Here is a 16,014-nt window from a genome sequence, read left to right as displayed (position 1 = left end):
TGAGAGAATTTAACACTCAGATAGCAAAGAAAGACCAAGAGATGGAGACTGCTGTCAAGGAAGCTATAAGTAATTGTTAGGGGTGGGGACAAACCATATGTTTCATGCAAGAATAATGGAATATAAATATGCCTCTCTATAGGTTTTCTCTGTTTAATATGGACTTCAGGATCTAGGTTTTGAGAGGAAAGGTTTCCTTTTAAGCATTCTGAATGCAATAACAATCATTCTAAACATTTTTATATTACTTAGTGTTAGTTCTGAAAGGTTTTGTGAGAAGTACAGTTAGAACAAGTCATAATATAACTTCAGGACTCAGGTGGAAAATAATTATCTTAGTGTACCCCACAGTATCTTGGGGAATGTGCTTAAAGATTGTGCGGTTCTGTTCCCACTACTGTGTTTTATTTCAGAAACAACATCAGAAGAATCTGTACATACTTAGCCTCAAGTCCATTTAGTATGTAGGTTTCATCCAGTTTGGTGTGGGGTCTTGTTTCTACCCCTTTTTTCATAAATGTGATACTAAGGCATAGGCAAGGATTGGAGAACATTTCGTTTGAGTATCTAATGGTTGCATCTCAGTTGTTTATAGGTGATGTTGTCCTCTTTGTTTTATCAGACTGTGGTTTTCATTATGGATTGGAACAAGTTACAGCAGAACGTGATGTGATCAGGTTGTTAATTAACACTTCAAAGATATAAGGTCATGTTCCACTTCTACAAAAGAGTGGCTTGCTATCTGTGGGTAAGGGTGGATGCAGCTGTCTCAGGTGGAGTAAAAGAAGTTTGTTTATGAGTATGCGCAGAGCTGAGTACAAGATTAAGTAATGATTTAGCATAGTGGTAGGATGTTTGTAAATTGGTGAGAGCTAAGTCCTTGAAATAAGTCTTTGATTTAATAGTCAAACTGCATCCCTATCTCCTTTGTTCATGAGCTATTTAAAGTATCAAAAACACAAAAGTGTAAGAATCAAAGGAGTCTGACAAGGTTGCTGGACTTATTCTCACTGGAATGTTGAAGAGTTTGGAAATACAGGAGATCGTTGGAATCGAACCCCTACTTTTCTCAGTCACAAAGAAACCATTGATGTTGTTTGATTTTGTCAAAAGCATGCCCCTGGGTGTCTCCCATAGTTGTTACTTGGAGAAAACGTGGGGATTTTCAGTAGTTTTGATGCTTTGCAGAGCTTTCCTAGTTGCGAGTTTATTTTGTTGAGAAAATGTTTTTAATGCCAGTGAATCAGAATGTAGATTGATTATGGTGCTGTCAGGTGATAACTGGGTACAGCTTTGATATGCCTTTCAGATAAAACTGGAGTTAGGGAAGCACACATGAGAGTAGCAGAATGCTTAGTGAAGCCTTGGCACAGGTTAGGAGCGCACACTAATATAGCTAATACACATATCTTGGTAATGAGGGAGCACATGGAAAACAAGAATCTGTGCACTAATGTCAGTATAGCAATGACATGTGCCTGTTTGGTCAGTGACATGAAACCTGTAGAAGAAGGAGAAGTAAGATATAAAAGACAGTTCAATGCAGTGGAATGATTTATGCTGCAGTGCAAAGAAAAAAACTGAGTTTTGTAGCTAACTTTAAAATGGTCACCATAGACACATGTACCATTCAGTTTAAATAAAAAGCTTAAGACAGAATACTAAACTTTGTAAGCAATAAAAAAAGTCTGATGTACGCAAAGAGTCTGAGAACAATTATAAATCACTGCATTGATATTAGCAGTAGAATGGATTTTATTTGTGTTGTTAGTAATGCTAGTTTACCTGCTCATGTAACCTGATTGGTTATTTGGGGAAATATGAAATTAGACAGCAAAATCAGATCCTAAATAATGAAACTTGTATTCAACCTGTCTTTAAATTAGTTTTCTTTGTGAGTGATTCATATGGAATTACAGAATAAAAGTTAACATTATTTTTGTTTAGTCATGTTCACACAAGACAATATACAATGTGCCTCATTAGTTGTATCCAAATAGATAAAAGAAACAAGCACATAGAAACAGCATTTTAAAAATTTCACCAAATTATTACCTATTACATTATCTTGAAATTATCACCACTTAGAACAATTTGGCAATAGGCTTTTACCTAGACATATTCAGCATACAATAAACTGTTTCCTTATCATATTCCTCTATTTAAATCAGAAACAAATTTGTTGCCCACCTTCCATCCATGCAGCTTAATTTCCACAGTGTTGTTACCTTTTTCCAAATGAGAACACAAGTCAACATCTTTGGTTGTCATTTGTTAAGCTTTGTTATTGTTGTTTTGCCTAGGAATTAAATGTGAAATTGTCGTGTCACTATAAATACTGTACATGTACTGTGTGCTATAGGCCACTCATTGTGAGAAGATTAATGAAAACAGTTAAGTAGAATTATAAAGGGAAAATTAAAAAAAAAAGCGCTCAAGTTATTTTGCAAATGCCTCTAAGTCCTGTTGTCTGCTTCCTTCAGGCAAAGCCCAAGAAGTAGAGGGTGAGTTATTGCAGTCTCATCGGGTGGAGGTCAATCAGTTGCACAAAAGCATTGTCCAGAAAGAGGATGACCTTAATAGAACTGCCAGGAAATATGAAGAGATCTTACAGGTAACTGCTGCTTTTATTCTTTATTTTTTCTTTTGCTGGGTTTCTATCAAGAGTAGCATTTGCCATAAGAATTGCTTTTTTTTAATTAAGTTACATCACCATTTTGCTTTATTGCACACAGATTCATGCGCCAGACAGTCAATCTTCAGGAGTCTAACAACATGAACAAATTCAGATTTGTCAGTGACTACTGTGGGTTTCTTGGCCACAAAATTGTTAAACAAATACAGCATTTTCATTATAAAATTATTTAGAACAATGTTGGCCTTTGGGTCTTCTGCACTATTTTAATTAATATTTCTGTATTTTTACTAATTGAATATTTGTGAGTACTTTGGGAATGATCATTACAGTTACCCATATGTTGTGTGCATGAATTGATGTTTCACAAAATCAAATCCCATGCAACTGCTGGTGTTACAGCAAACAAATAAATTTGACGAGATGACTCTTTAAAGCTGTACTGTTACGTAGGCACTGTGGAGAGATAGCAAAAGTTTAAATCTGATACTAACCTGAAAAATTAAATTCCTTGGGTTATGTGAATGCTAGCTATATATACCTTTCAAATGGTGTTGATTCAGATTTTTACAAACTGGTTGCTTTTAGTGAATTTTGACTGATATTGGCAAAGTGTTTCATGTTTTCATTGGTACAGCTTTGGCAAAAACAATTGTTTCAGATCATTTTCACCTAGGGTATTGATACTCATCTTAATCTATTGGGGTTCCTGATCACTTTTTGTTTTCAGTGATACTTACAGAATGTGCTGAATGTATTAAGTGAAGCCTATGTAAATTTACCATAGAGAAATAACACAACTTTTAAATATTGAAAGTAACTGAAGTTTAACAAAAAAAGCTATAATTCTAGAATAAACCTTTTTTCTCTTTTTGTCTTTTATCCTTTGTGTGTAATAACTTTTTTTCTGAATTGTTGTGATTTGTTCCTTTTTAAATTTTTACTTAACTTTTAAAACGAACTTTATTGGACTGAAAAATTTATTTTGTTAAATGTTTGACTCAGGCTGGATCCTACCATGCCAACACTGTAGCTGCTCGATTTTGGGAACCTGAAAAAGTTGCAGCTACACTAGCTAACATTACATTAGTTGCCACTGTGCTAAACCTAACAGTTTACTGGAATAACGATAGGGTAACAATGCATTATGTGTAGTAGTTTTGATATTGAGTGTTTAACAGATATTATGTAATGTTACAATACTTAGCTGACACATGGTTGAGGATTATTTATTACTGTCCTATAGACCTCAAGACCTATACATGTTGATAAAGGCTGCTAGCGTTCGCCAACATTAAGTGCTCTGAGTGTTGTTGTATTAAGTACATGTTTGTAAATTTTATCAACTCACCAGCTATCTTGCTTAATAGTTATTAGATGAACTGTGGAAAAGCACCACACAAACAACTTATAAAAGAGCAATTAGCTTAGATTAACTTGATTAATTTTATTGGTAGTTAACTTTACTGATTTAGTTAATCTCATTGTTGTCTCTTGTCATTGGAAGGACAAAATGGAGCTAAATTAAATTCATAAATGTATGGAATATATTCACATGTTCATTTTTTAAATATCTAAATGTTGAGCTTGATTTTTGTCCTGTATTTACTGCATTAAGTTTATTAAGATCATTCAGTAGTAGTATCAGTTCTTATTTTTTTATTATTCGTAGTTATATTGTATACATTATTTTTAATAGAAGTAGTAGTCATATTTTATTACTTGATAGATAGATAGATAGATACTTTATTAATCCCAAGGGGAAATTCACATACTCCAGCAGCACCTTACTGATACAAAAAACAATATTAAATTAAAGATTGATAATAATGCAGGTAAAAAACAGACAATATCTTTGTATAATGTTAATGTTTACCCCCCGGGTGGAATTGAAGAGTCGCATAGTTTGGGGGAGGAACGATCTTCTCAGTCTATCAGTGGAGCAGGACAGTGACAGCAGTCTGTCGCTGAAGCTGCTCTTCTGTCTGGAGATGGCACTGTTTAGTGGATGCAGTGGATTTTCCATAATTGATAGGAGCCTGCTGAGCGCTCGTCACTCTGCCAGAGATGTCAAACTGTCCAGCTCCATGCCAACAATAGAGCCTGCCTTCCTCACCAGTTTGTCCAGGTGTGAGGCGTCTTTCTTCTTAATGCTGCCTCCCCAGCACACCACCGCGTAGAAGAGGGCGCTCGCCACAACCGTCTGATAGAACATCTGTACTATTGTACTATTATATTATTATTAGTAGTAGTTGTAGCAGCAGCAGTATTAAAATTGTTGTTTTTGTTGTTGTTGTTTCGCTTGTCACAAGTTATACTCCGTTGGATATATCAAGTACCCGAGTAAGTCAAGGCTCCAGCCTGCAACTAAAATGGATTTCTACTTAGTTCATCAGTGGCGAATGAAATCATTTAAACTTTAAACTAATTATATTGTAACAGATGTAATAGGCCATTTTTTTATTGTTACGTGAATGTGCTATTAACATAAGTGTCAGTACAGGGGGAGATTCCACCTTGGAGATTCGTGAACTGCATTCTACTAAAGGATGGCTTATACTTGACTTGTTAGTATTGTGTATGGTTGCCGCACAGAGACAACAAATTTGCTAACTCTGTGGCGTAGCTAACAAGGTGGCCATGTGTCCCAAATGGTGAATTGTCAAGGAAGCCACCTGACTGCTGTTTCCTCATTCACAGTGATGTCTTGAAGTCTGCATTTTAAGGTTGCTGGTGTATTACATATTGTTATCATTTTACCAGGGTTCTCCGTGATTGACGGCATACAATAAACTTTGTTAAAATGGGATAGAGAAATGCCACTTTCCAGCTGTTTCTTCAGTCGTTTTGGCATGCACACTATATATTTTGTCACCAGTAAATTCTTCAGTGGGAGCTTATTAACAAAGAAACATGGAAAAATAAATTTAGTAAAATATTAATAATAGTAATAATTATAATTATTAATTCATCACTTGTCACCCAGTAACGCTGTAGAAATGTGTGCCTTGGTAAGCTGCTTGCAAAATGAACATTGTATAGGTAAAATTGTTCAAAATGTATTTTTAAAGATTGGGCAGTTTTCTATATCAAGTTCATGTTTAATATGCCTCTCTATCCCATCCACTAGAGGAGGCACTCATTTCCACAGCTGAGCCTTTGTTGTTGAAATTCTCTTCTGTTTTCAAAATGAACACTGGACAGCTAAAATTAAGCTAAATCTGTTTAAAAAGACTGTAGGAAGTCTTTTGTCACTTTTTCTCCACTGTGCCATTTTGTTCTACCCACTGGAAGGAACACTTGTTCCCCTATCTGGAACAGAGACATAGAAATGTGTGCTGCTTACAAAATGAACACTGGACAGCTGAAATTCTTCAAAATATATATTAAAAGGTTTTAGAAAATAATTTAAATCACTTTCATGTCTACTCTGGCCTTCAGTCCCAACCACTGGGACTGCTGCAGCTTCCATGATGAATACTGGAATTATAAAATTGTCCAAAAATTATTTAAAAAGATTGAAGGAAGTCTTCTGTATAACTTTCATGTTTACTTTGCCACTGTGTCCCATCCTTTCAAGGAGACCTTTGTTTCCTAGGCTAGGCCTTTGCTGTAGAAATGACTGCCCCTTCAGTCTTCTGCTTATTCAAATTGAACACTGGACAGCTAATGATTGAGAAAGTCTATGACTTACTACAGCTAATAAGGAAAACATACCAGCCACAAAAGGAAGTGTGAGCTGAGAGTGGTCAGTGTGCAATTAGGCTGTTCTATACACACACATCTTCTGCAGTGAAGACCCAGAGTTCGTTGCCCCACATTTACTGGGCAGGTTCTGTTTTTTGCACTCAGATCACACAGGATAGCTGTGCATCACCATGTGGAACACATGTCTACAAGCTCAAAAAACACTGACATTAAAGGGAGAGCAAAGCAAATTGCATAGAAAATGGAGAAATTGCTTTTTGTGTCATTTTGTCACTTTCTCCATGAATTGTTTGAGGAAATCTCAAAGTTAGGTGTTACATTTCAGAAGAATTCTTTGATTTTGCCTCAAGCTTTCACAAATATTAACAGTTGTTTTATCATAATCAAGGGCATGTCAGACAGACAATTAATGTGAATAATTGTCTATCTGACATACCCTTGATTATGAGAAAGTTGCAGGAGTCTCTGCAGCACACTAGGCTAGAATCACTTGCCCAGCATAAAAATGTGGTGCCCCAGGATAACACACAGATCTAAAGTAGACTAAAAACCAAAAAGCAGAGAAAGTCAGTGACTAATACTAATACAGGCATCACCATTCAGAACATCCAACTCAAAGGCACAAGTCTCACCAACTTTAGAGATGACCTTCAATTGCATGTTGAGAAAACAGTGGAGGTTACAGTCAATGAACTGGAAAACCGGTTTGAAAATATAAGGGTAATACACAGGAAGAAAGCTCATTGCTTCTCAGTCTTCTATCATGATTCATGGCCAAATGATTTAACCACTTTTGGAGAAAGTGAGAGTAACACTTTTTCATTAACTGGTACCAAGAAGCCTTCATGAAGGACGCATGTGATGTCGGTTTTGTAGAAATGGAATAGAAACTGCTAAAAAATTTAATTAAAGGAAAATTCTTAGACAAGTCTTATAACAGTGGAAAGTCTTTCTGTTCAATATGGTCAGTTTTCCACAATATTTTATATCTTGTTGATCATGCTTGTTGCGCCTATTTCAGCAGCTCAAAGTGAACCCGGCTTTTGAGCACAGAGCAGAATAAAATCAAAACTGCTAAACTCATTCAGTGTCTCAACCTTGTAGAATTTAGTCAGGATCAGCACAGAAGGCCCATCATTTGAGCAGTTTCATCCTGAGCCCTGTGTCAAATACTGGCTCATTTCAAACAAGAGTAAAAGAAGACCCAACACTGGATGGCCCTTTGACAATGACATTCTGATGGGTGACACAGACTCAGAGCCTGATTTTAAAAGGTTGCTGGCTCACTTCAGACAACACGAAAAGAAGACCAAATTACACTGTATGGCACACTGACACTGACATTCAGTGACATAGACTCAGATTCTGAATGAAATACTCTGTTCTTAATGATTGAACATAGTGTGAAAGTTACAATATTCAGTTACCCAGACTCTTCGAAGGTTGGTTTAACTGTTGAAAAAAATGCCATGTTTAACATCCAAAGAGGCTAAAGTTGACCTGGAGCAATCTGGAGTAATGATTTCAACCTATACTATATACTGCATGTTAAAGTGAGGAGGCCTTTATGGGCAAAACAAAGAGAAGAGCCCAGTGTTGAAAAATAGTCAAAATAAGCAAGAGTGGTCTTTGCCAAAACCTAGCTAGAATAACCAAAATCCTTCTTGAAAATGTTCCATTGATTGATGACACTAAAATAAGTCTCTTTTGTAATTCAGACCAGCAATTTTTTTTTGTTTGTATATAATGAAATAAACTTATAAGGAGATGGCACCCTACTAATAACTACAGTTAAATATGGCAGATGTTCCATAATGTTGTGAGGTCACTTTGATGTTCTGGAACTGGATTCCTTGTACGTATTAAAGGAATCATGAAAATCATAGGATTACCAGGACATTTTAAAGTAGAATGTGCTACCTGGTGTTAGAAAACTAGGTATGAATTGAAGATCGTGGGTTCTCCAGCAGGATCATGATCCAAAATATATCCAAAAATTACAAAATAATTAAAAAAGGACAAAATTAAATAAGTTAAACTGGCCAGCAATTATTCCTGATCTCAAATTAAAGCATTTGGACAGAGATGAAATCACTGAAGAGAGCAAGAAACTACCAACAGAAAGGTTCAAGAAGCTCATAAATTCCTGCATGTAAATGTCTCGAACGCTGTTGTCATTGACATTGGCTATGCAACCAAATTTTAAGGAAGGGTGCCTTTTAATAATGTTCAGGTCATATTTTCATTTACACATTACACATGCAAGCTGAACAAATATCTTTTTAGTTGTACAACTTTGGACATCTATTTAAATATTGTGAAGGTCAACAGTTGGTTCATTTTCTGTTATTTCTGAGGAAACTGTGCATTATATCCCTAAAATACAAGGGTGCTAATATGTATTCTTATTGTTATTATTATTGTTCACAGATATGTATCTAATACCAGACTAACAATGTAAAGCTGACCAACAGAGAGGCATCATTAATTTCATGATCTTGTTTAACTTAACTCTCTGTTGACATAAGGAGACATTTGCACAAAGTTTTGTTTACATAAAACTTTGTAGAACAGATATTTGGGTAAAAGTGTCAGTTCTGGTAATTTTTTCTTATGCAATTTTTACACCGTTATAATTTTAAAAATTGGTTACTTGTTTTAGAGCCGAGAAGAAGAAATGACAGTCAAAGTGGATGAACTACAGAAATTAACAGAAAAGCTTCAGGCTGAGCTGAATACTGAGAGGAACCAAAAGATTGAAGGGGTATGTGTTGTTGCTTGAGGAATGCGGTTCAAAGAACATAATGTTAATAAGTAAAAAGTAATTTTATGCATCTTTGTAGAAATTGTAATTTAATGAGTCTTTCTCAGTACCTGGCACATTAATCTGCATTTGCCTTATTCAAAGTCGCATCCTTGCTTTTAAAGTGATGCACAACTACTGCTCTGAGGTGTTGTTTAGAAAATGTCAGCTTTGTTTTAAGCATTTCATTATATAGTGCTTATCTGATCTTGTACGTTATTATACAGTCATGCTATTTTTGTAAGTGAGGAATAATTCTGGCATCAAAGAGTTCTCTTTTTTTTGTGAAAATCTCCCAAAAATGTGTATTTTTCTAAGCTTTGTAACACCTCATGTTTTTGCTTGTTCTTACCCCTTTGTGACACTATGAAGCTTCTCTATGGTTTATCTTATCTCAGTTGACTACTGTAACATAATCAAACTCTTAAAATGCCTACCTGAAGTTATTACACCTTTTGACTCACTTCACCCTTTTAAAAGGCAGCATAAAACCTGTTTCTGAAGACACTTGCTGTATGACCCTATCCACACATACCCAGGTATTTTTTTTAAAATGTAGCCTTTTCTGTGTGGTTTGGCCTTTTGTCCACACACAGAATGCATTTTAGGTCCCTGAAAACTGACCTTTTAAAAATATTCCTTCCTAAGATTTGCTGACTATCTCTTCCAATATTACTTTCTCTGAACAGGACCTTGTTATGTTTTGACATGTGTCACTGGTGTGTGTTACCTTAATGCAAAACAAAAAGTGCCAAAGTCTTAACTATATAATAAATAGAATTTTTTTTCTAAGCAAAACAGAGAACTATAAAAAACAGGGCCAGAAGTATTGCAATAAATGAATTATCTGACCCACTAGACTGATTGTTACTTGCCCACTATCAGAAGCATTTTGCCTAAAGTAACAACATTCTCTGCCAAACTTTTTCCTATCTTTCTCTCTGAATTTCCAACCCCAACCTCCCTAGATAACTGTTCACTCCTGAGCTCCAGCCTCTAATCACTGGGCCAGATATCTTTAGCAGGTATCTGCCACACTTTGTGTGGTTAAACCAGATGCGGTGGAAAAACTCTGCTGTTCTTTTCCTCACTTCAGTAATCACAAAATAATTACTTCTGGAGAATTTTTCCGTGTGTGTATCTATATATATAATTCACTAAGGCAAGACAACCATGGAAAGCACGCCGGAAGGGGCGTGGATTCACTAAGCCGCCGACAAGTAAGACACCCATGGCGCACGCAGGAAGGAGCCACGCCCACCAACTCTAAGACCATTGGATGTGACGACAACTCGCAGAGCCACGCCCACCAACTCAGACGTGACGACACAGAAAAAACGGCATCATTTATATTCGTCTGTCGTAGAGGACACATGCACCTCCGTGCCACGTTGACTATTCATAGAGGCATGTTTCTCGCGTAGGTGAATCGCCATATGCAGCGTGTAAAACGGTTTGCGAGGGGTATCCCATGGGATCCTTAAAACAATCCTTTACAACTGAGGTTAAAACACAATGAAGTAAGCAGTCTTTAAAAACCAATACGCCCTGTGCCTCTGTTTCATTAGCGTCGGCGGTCCTCCAATTGTAAGTCACGGACAATTGTATGTTTCCCTCTCAAAACACAATGAAGGAAGCAGTCTTTAAAAATCAATAAGCCCTGTGCCTCTGTTTCATTAGCATCTCACCTGCTTCATCCAATGGTCTTAAAGTTGGTGGCCGGGTCTCCGTGAGTTGCTCTTGCGAGCGGGCACATGACCAGGGGGTGTGTAAGCTTAGAGAACGAGGGGGGAGGGGGGAGGACCAGGTAAGAAGAGGCATGTTTGTCTCGGAACTGAATTGCTGAATGACTGTGCGACGGCGGTCGGCTGGCAAAAACTGGCCAACAAATTAAACGCGTGTGCATTGTACTTACTGAAAGCACCGTTACGGATTTTGCAAATGTTCATTTTTTTCCCTCCTTTTAGACAACTGTGTCTTTCCGGAAGTGTTCAGCTATCAATATATTATTTTTGCGGCGTTTGCCTACAGGACCACGTGCAGCGAGAGAGCGAGAGCGTGTGACACACACACACACACACACACATACAGACGCGCGCGCTGGACACACAGGAATAATAATACTTCGTTACATTGATATAGCGGTGTTCTCAGTATTCAAAGCACTATCCACACAGGAAGGAACCGGGAAGCGAACACACAATCTTCCAGAGTCTCCTTACCGCAAAGCAGCAACACTACTACAGCGCCACAAGGCAGTTAAAAAATACACCGGGCTCAAATTTGTTTTCACTTTTGTGGATAGCAGTATTGCAATTTTACTTTTCTTGGTGGCTTATTACATTACGGATGTTTCACATGTTCATTGTTTCCCCTGTGCTCAAAAGACATTAAAAAAGTGTTTCTCAACTGTGACTACAAGTACTGACAACTGTGTCATTCAGGAAGTGGTCACCCATCAATACATAATTATGCGGCGTATGCTACGCCGCTGGTTGGCTAGTGTATATGTATATATATATATATATATATATATATATATATATATATATATATATATATATATATATATATATGCATGTGTATATTTAATAAGTTATTCAGTTTTTACTTTTATAGCATCCTTCACACAGTAAACTATTGAACAGTGATATACAAAGCAAACAAAAATTTTACAACATAAATAGTCATGAAATATACATGTTAAGTTGAGCAATGATGAACTTGCAGTACTTAGAGCTGACAGTGTAAGATTAGCAGGTATGTTTACATTTAGACATGTTTTGTATTTGTTTCAATATGTTTTATGTTTTGGTATATTTTTTTAAAGTGAACTACAATTTTTGTTTATGTAGCTACATATTTAGATTCTATTAAATACAAGGGGGCTCCGCCCCCTGCTCGCTTCGCTCACATACCCATGGCATTGGGTATCCTGAAATACATTAGTCGAGCTCGTTCGTTTTGGAGCCGTGCCCGCTTTGCCCGCGGCATTTCAGACGCGCGTTGTAGGCGCCTGCGTTCATTGATTTTATCCAGGCGGGCTCGTGTTTGTATATCCGTCAGTCGAGCTCGTTCGTTTTGAACCCGTGCCTGCTTTGCTTCCGCGTTCGTTTTGAACCCGTGCCTGCTTTGCTTCCGCAGTCTCAGACGCGCGTTGTAGGCGCCTGTGCACATTGATCTTATCCAGGTGGGCTCGTGTTTGTATCGTTGAGCTGTATTGTGTTTGAATTTGGTGTAAAGCGTTCAGCAGTTTGTACAATCCCAAGCAGCACATTATTCCTAACTTCACTCCGCAGTAGTGCCACTCACAATATGGCGGTGACGCCTGTGCCTTCCGTACTATGTCGGGTTTCACTATGCTGTGTAGGCGCCTTTGCCTTTCGTACTTTCCCGCGCCTTCTGTACTATCTTTGTGGACCTGTGGGGCCTCCATAGCCTCTTCTGTTTGAATCTGGGCTGCAGCGCAGAATCCTCTTTTTTGTGTGGCCGTGTCAGTAGTTGTTAGCTATGGGCGCGTTGTTGCTTCATTTCTCATTCACGTCAGTTGAGCTCTTTCGTTTTTGGGCCGTGACTCCTTCGTGCGCAGTGGATACGACTTCGCTTGCGGTGTATGAGACGTGCGCTGTATGCGCCTGCGCAGTACGTCTCATGGTCCCATCGCCGTGTACGTGCGTCCATGCCATCCGGTTTACCATTCTCGGTTAGTAATATGGATAAATGAGTGGACTTCAGTAACCTTGATTTTCATCACTAGGTGGCAGAACTAGTGTTGTAGGCTTTTGTTTAAACTGCATTAACTGCTATTTGCCATGGTCTTGGATAAAGAGGTCATGAATTTTATTGTTGCCCAATTTCCCTGTATAAATTTATTAATTTGTATGTTGGTGCCCCATTTTCCATAATTTACACTTTAGCGGATCAATAGAAATACATTGATATATTAGAAATAAAGTGCTTACATGTGATTCAAATGTGATTTGTACTTATTTGCATTATATAGTGGATCAGTATTCTTGAATGGGTGAGATTGGCCATGTTACATTACCATCCTGATTGATTCCATAAGATGTAGGAAACTCATTCAAAAATAGAGAGATCAGTAGGAATGGTATCAAATGTCAAGACTTTAATCTCTTATTATTTATCTTACGTCATGTGTTGTTTTTACTGTTAGTATGCCCACCAAATATTTCGGTTCAAGGCATTATCTGCAAGAAGAACATGTGTATGCACTCAGGGAGCCATACCTCTTAATTATAATGGTAAATGGAAATTATGAAGCTGTCTCTGTCCCCTCCAAGAACTGTTATCATGACAAGAGAAGGTTCTAGAATCTGCTGTAATGTTTATCACTGCAGTCGTACTTGTGTGCAAAGAGCTTTCCAGGGATAAAGAGATTAACATAATTAGTAGAAACTGGGCAACCGACTGTTGCGATATATTTGCAGTGATATTTATGACATTATAGTGAACAAGCAAACAAAAATAAACACCAATAACAAAACAAAACTGGAAAAAGTCAAATACACTAGACATGTAAGAATGAGAAATTAGATAAAGACTAAGGCTTTGTCCAAACTAGCACAGATAAATTTGAAAACGCTGTTTTAGTTTTCCACGCAAACATTTTCATATCATTTTCTTAAAGTAAGGTTCTACTCAAATGGGATTTCAGAAATAGATTTTTGAAAAGCTGTCAGAGATATAGTTAGAGTTAGAATGCCTAGAAAGAAAGCTACAGACAAATTAAAAGAGAAATTCATATATAATGTGTACCCTTAATGTTTCAAGATTTTATTAAAATTGCGCTATTTTTTAAAACAATAAAAAGTTTATTTAATCCATTTTTATTTCAATTAGGTAAATAGGTGCATTAGGTTTTTAACAATACTTGTAATAAAAAGTAACGAAGTACCTGTTGGGTAATAATTTTTTAAATCGTAAGATTTTATTTAAAATTATGTACTTTTTTTTTTTTTTTTTACCAAAATCTACCTATAGGTAATAACAATTATTACCCAATCAAAAATAGTTCAGTCTAAATATAGGTATACCTAACAAGAAGAACAGTCATCATCACTATTACTTGGGAGAAGCACAACTATTGCTGTTGAAGTCAATGCTATTGTCATTGATACCATCGTAATAAATATCTACATCATTATCTTCATCTGATGACACCTGTTTATCCTCCTACAAAACATTGTCCTCTCTTTGCTTGGAAGAATGTTACTCATTGACTTGATGTCTAATCCCTACATATGCATGAGTAACGACGAGCAAATAACAAGAATGACATAAACATCTGGTGAGAAAGCAAAGCGAATGCCAAAATTAAAATACTCGGTGGACAACATTTTGCATATATTACTTTAAATTAGACTCTGCCTTATCAGGCTCCAGTTTTGGTGCAAATAATCTGGAGATCAAGATCTAAAACAAAAGTGCGGTACCGGCATCAGCTGATTGGTCCACATCTGATGTTGGTGCACAACGTGTTTGTGTAGTGATTGGTCCACATCTGATGTTGGTGCACAACGTGTTTGTGTAGTTGATGCAAAATTCCCCAATCTGAATGGCAACGTTCCCCAATGAGGACCACCACATACAAGAGGTACAAACCAGATTGCGTTGCACTTCGACCACCTCCACCCATCCTCTGCTGCCACCCTTGCACTGCTGTTGCTGCCAGAGACAGCAAACACACAGCGAGAGTGGTCACAGAACCAGAGTTAAAATTATTACCTTCCTTAACATGACCACCACCTACCTACTAGTATCAAGTCCGTTGATCAAGTTGAATTTGCTGACTATAATGCAGTATAATGCAGATTAAATGGTTAGCAAAAGTTGACCGCCAATGTCTGAAGTGATAGAGGAGAATGGTAAAAAAGCTCCACCCAACAGCGAAGTGGTACCACAAACGAAACCAAGAAGTTTATACACATAATGAATTCAAGTACGTACATTCCTACTATGCAGGCTTTTTAAAAATAACTAATTAAAATTATGTCTCATGTATGATGCGCTCCCCAGTTTTTATCAAACTAAATTTGAGTAAAAATTGCATGCATTATACCAACATTTTATTGTATTTGGGTGTCTGAAACTGTACTGCTTAACCTAATAAGTGATGCTTTAAACTATTAATGTCCCATCCTGAATAACAGTCATATCTACTGTTAGTCAAAAATATCTCAAGCTTTGATAGTGTAATAGGGAAACAGTGTTGCTACAGAGCTGTACCTTACACATAAGTAGATTGACAAAATGAAAAAATCTTGTTTTTAATTGTATGTTTTACTGTATTTTTCTCCTCCTTTTTCAGGTTAATGTGAAAGAGATTCAGGTAAGATGACCACTTCCTATATCATACTGTACATAACTAAAATGTTTTATTGATATTGGTTATATCCAGTAAATGCTCTTGCCTTCAAACCCTCTTTAAGAGGAAGCTATGACAGGGTTAAAAGTGAGGGAAATGGTAGAAGGTTTGCTTAGATGCTTTGAAGATTAATCTGTTTTTGTTAAGCTCTGTTCCTACAGTCTTGGTTACAAGTCCACTTGATTATTGATGCATGTAATTAATGATAACTACTTTGTAGTTCATTTTGTTTATACTTACGTTTTTTTTTTCTTTATGCGATTACAACTCTGACCTAAACAATGGTTTGAATTTTTGGTAGGAATGCTAAACATTTCTCAGAAACCTGATAATTTCTGTTCATAATTACATACCAATTCTGGTAGCTTTGGGCACAAGGTGGAAATCCCCACTGGATGGGGTGACATTTCATTACAGAGCCCACTCATGTATCCACCCACAGTCACACTAACATGAACCTAATTTAGAAGTTGTCAGTTT

At 36.9% G+C, this 16,014-nt stretch overlaps 1 protein-coding gene across 4 annotated transcripts in view; it reads left to right on the top strand.

Moving 5' to 3' along the window:
* golga4 (golgin A4) overlaps positions 1 to 16,014 on the top strand; it is a 208,401-nt gene that overhangs the window by 134,039 nt on the left and 58,348 nt on the right. For all 4 annotated transcript variants that reach the window (XM_028817450.2, XM_051935773.1, XM_051935772.1 and 1 more), the window contains 4 exons: positions 1 to 69; positions 2,484 to 2,614; positions 9,006 to 9,107; positions 15,478 to 15,498. The exon at positions 1 to 69 is cut by the window's left edge and continues 53 nt beyond it. In XM_028817450.2, coding sequence (XP_028673283.2) covers positions 1 to 69; positions 2,484 to 2,614; positions 9,006 to 9,107; positions 15,478 to 15,498 — 323 coding nt within the window. The remainder of the gene's footprint in view (positions 70 to 2,483; positions 2,615 to 9,005; positions 9,108 to 15,477; positions 15,499 to 16,014) is intronic.

This window comes from Erpetoichthys calabaricus, chromosome 13 (assembly GCF_900747795.2).
Source record: "Erpetoichthys calabaricus chromosome 13, fErpCal1.3, whole genome shotgun sequence".
In the NCBI taxonomy this organism is placed as follows: Eukaryota; Metazoa; Chordata; class Cladistia; order Polypteriformes; family Polypteridae; genus Erpetoichthys; species Erpetoichthys calabaricus.
Note: the sequence above shows the minus strand (reverse complement) of the source record. Positions and strands in the feature narration are given on the sequence as shown.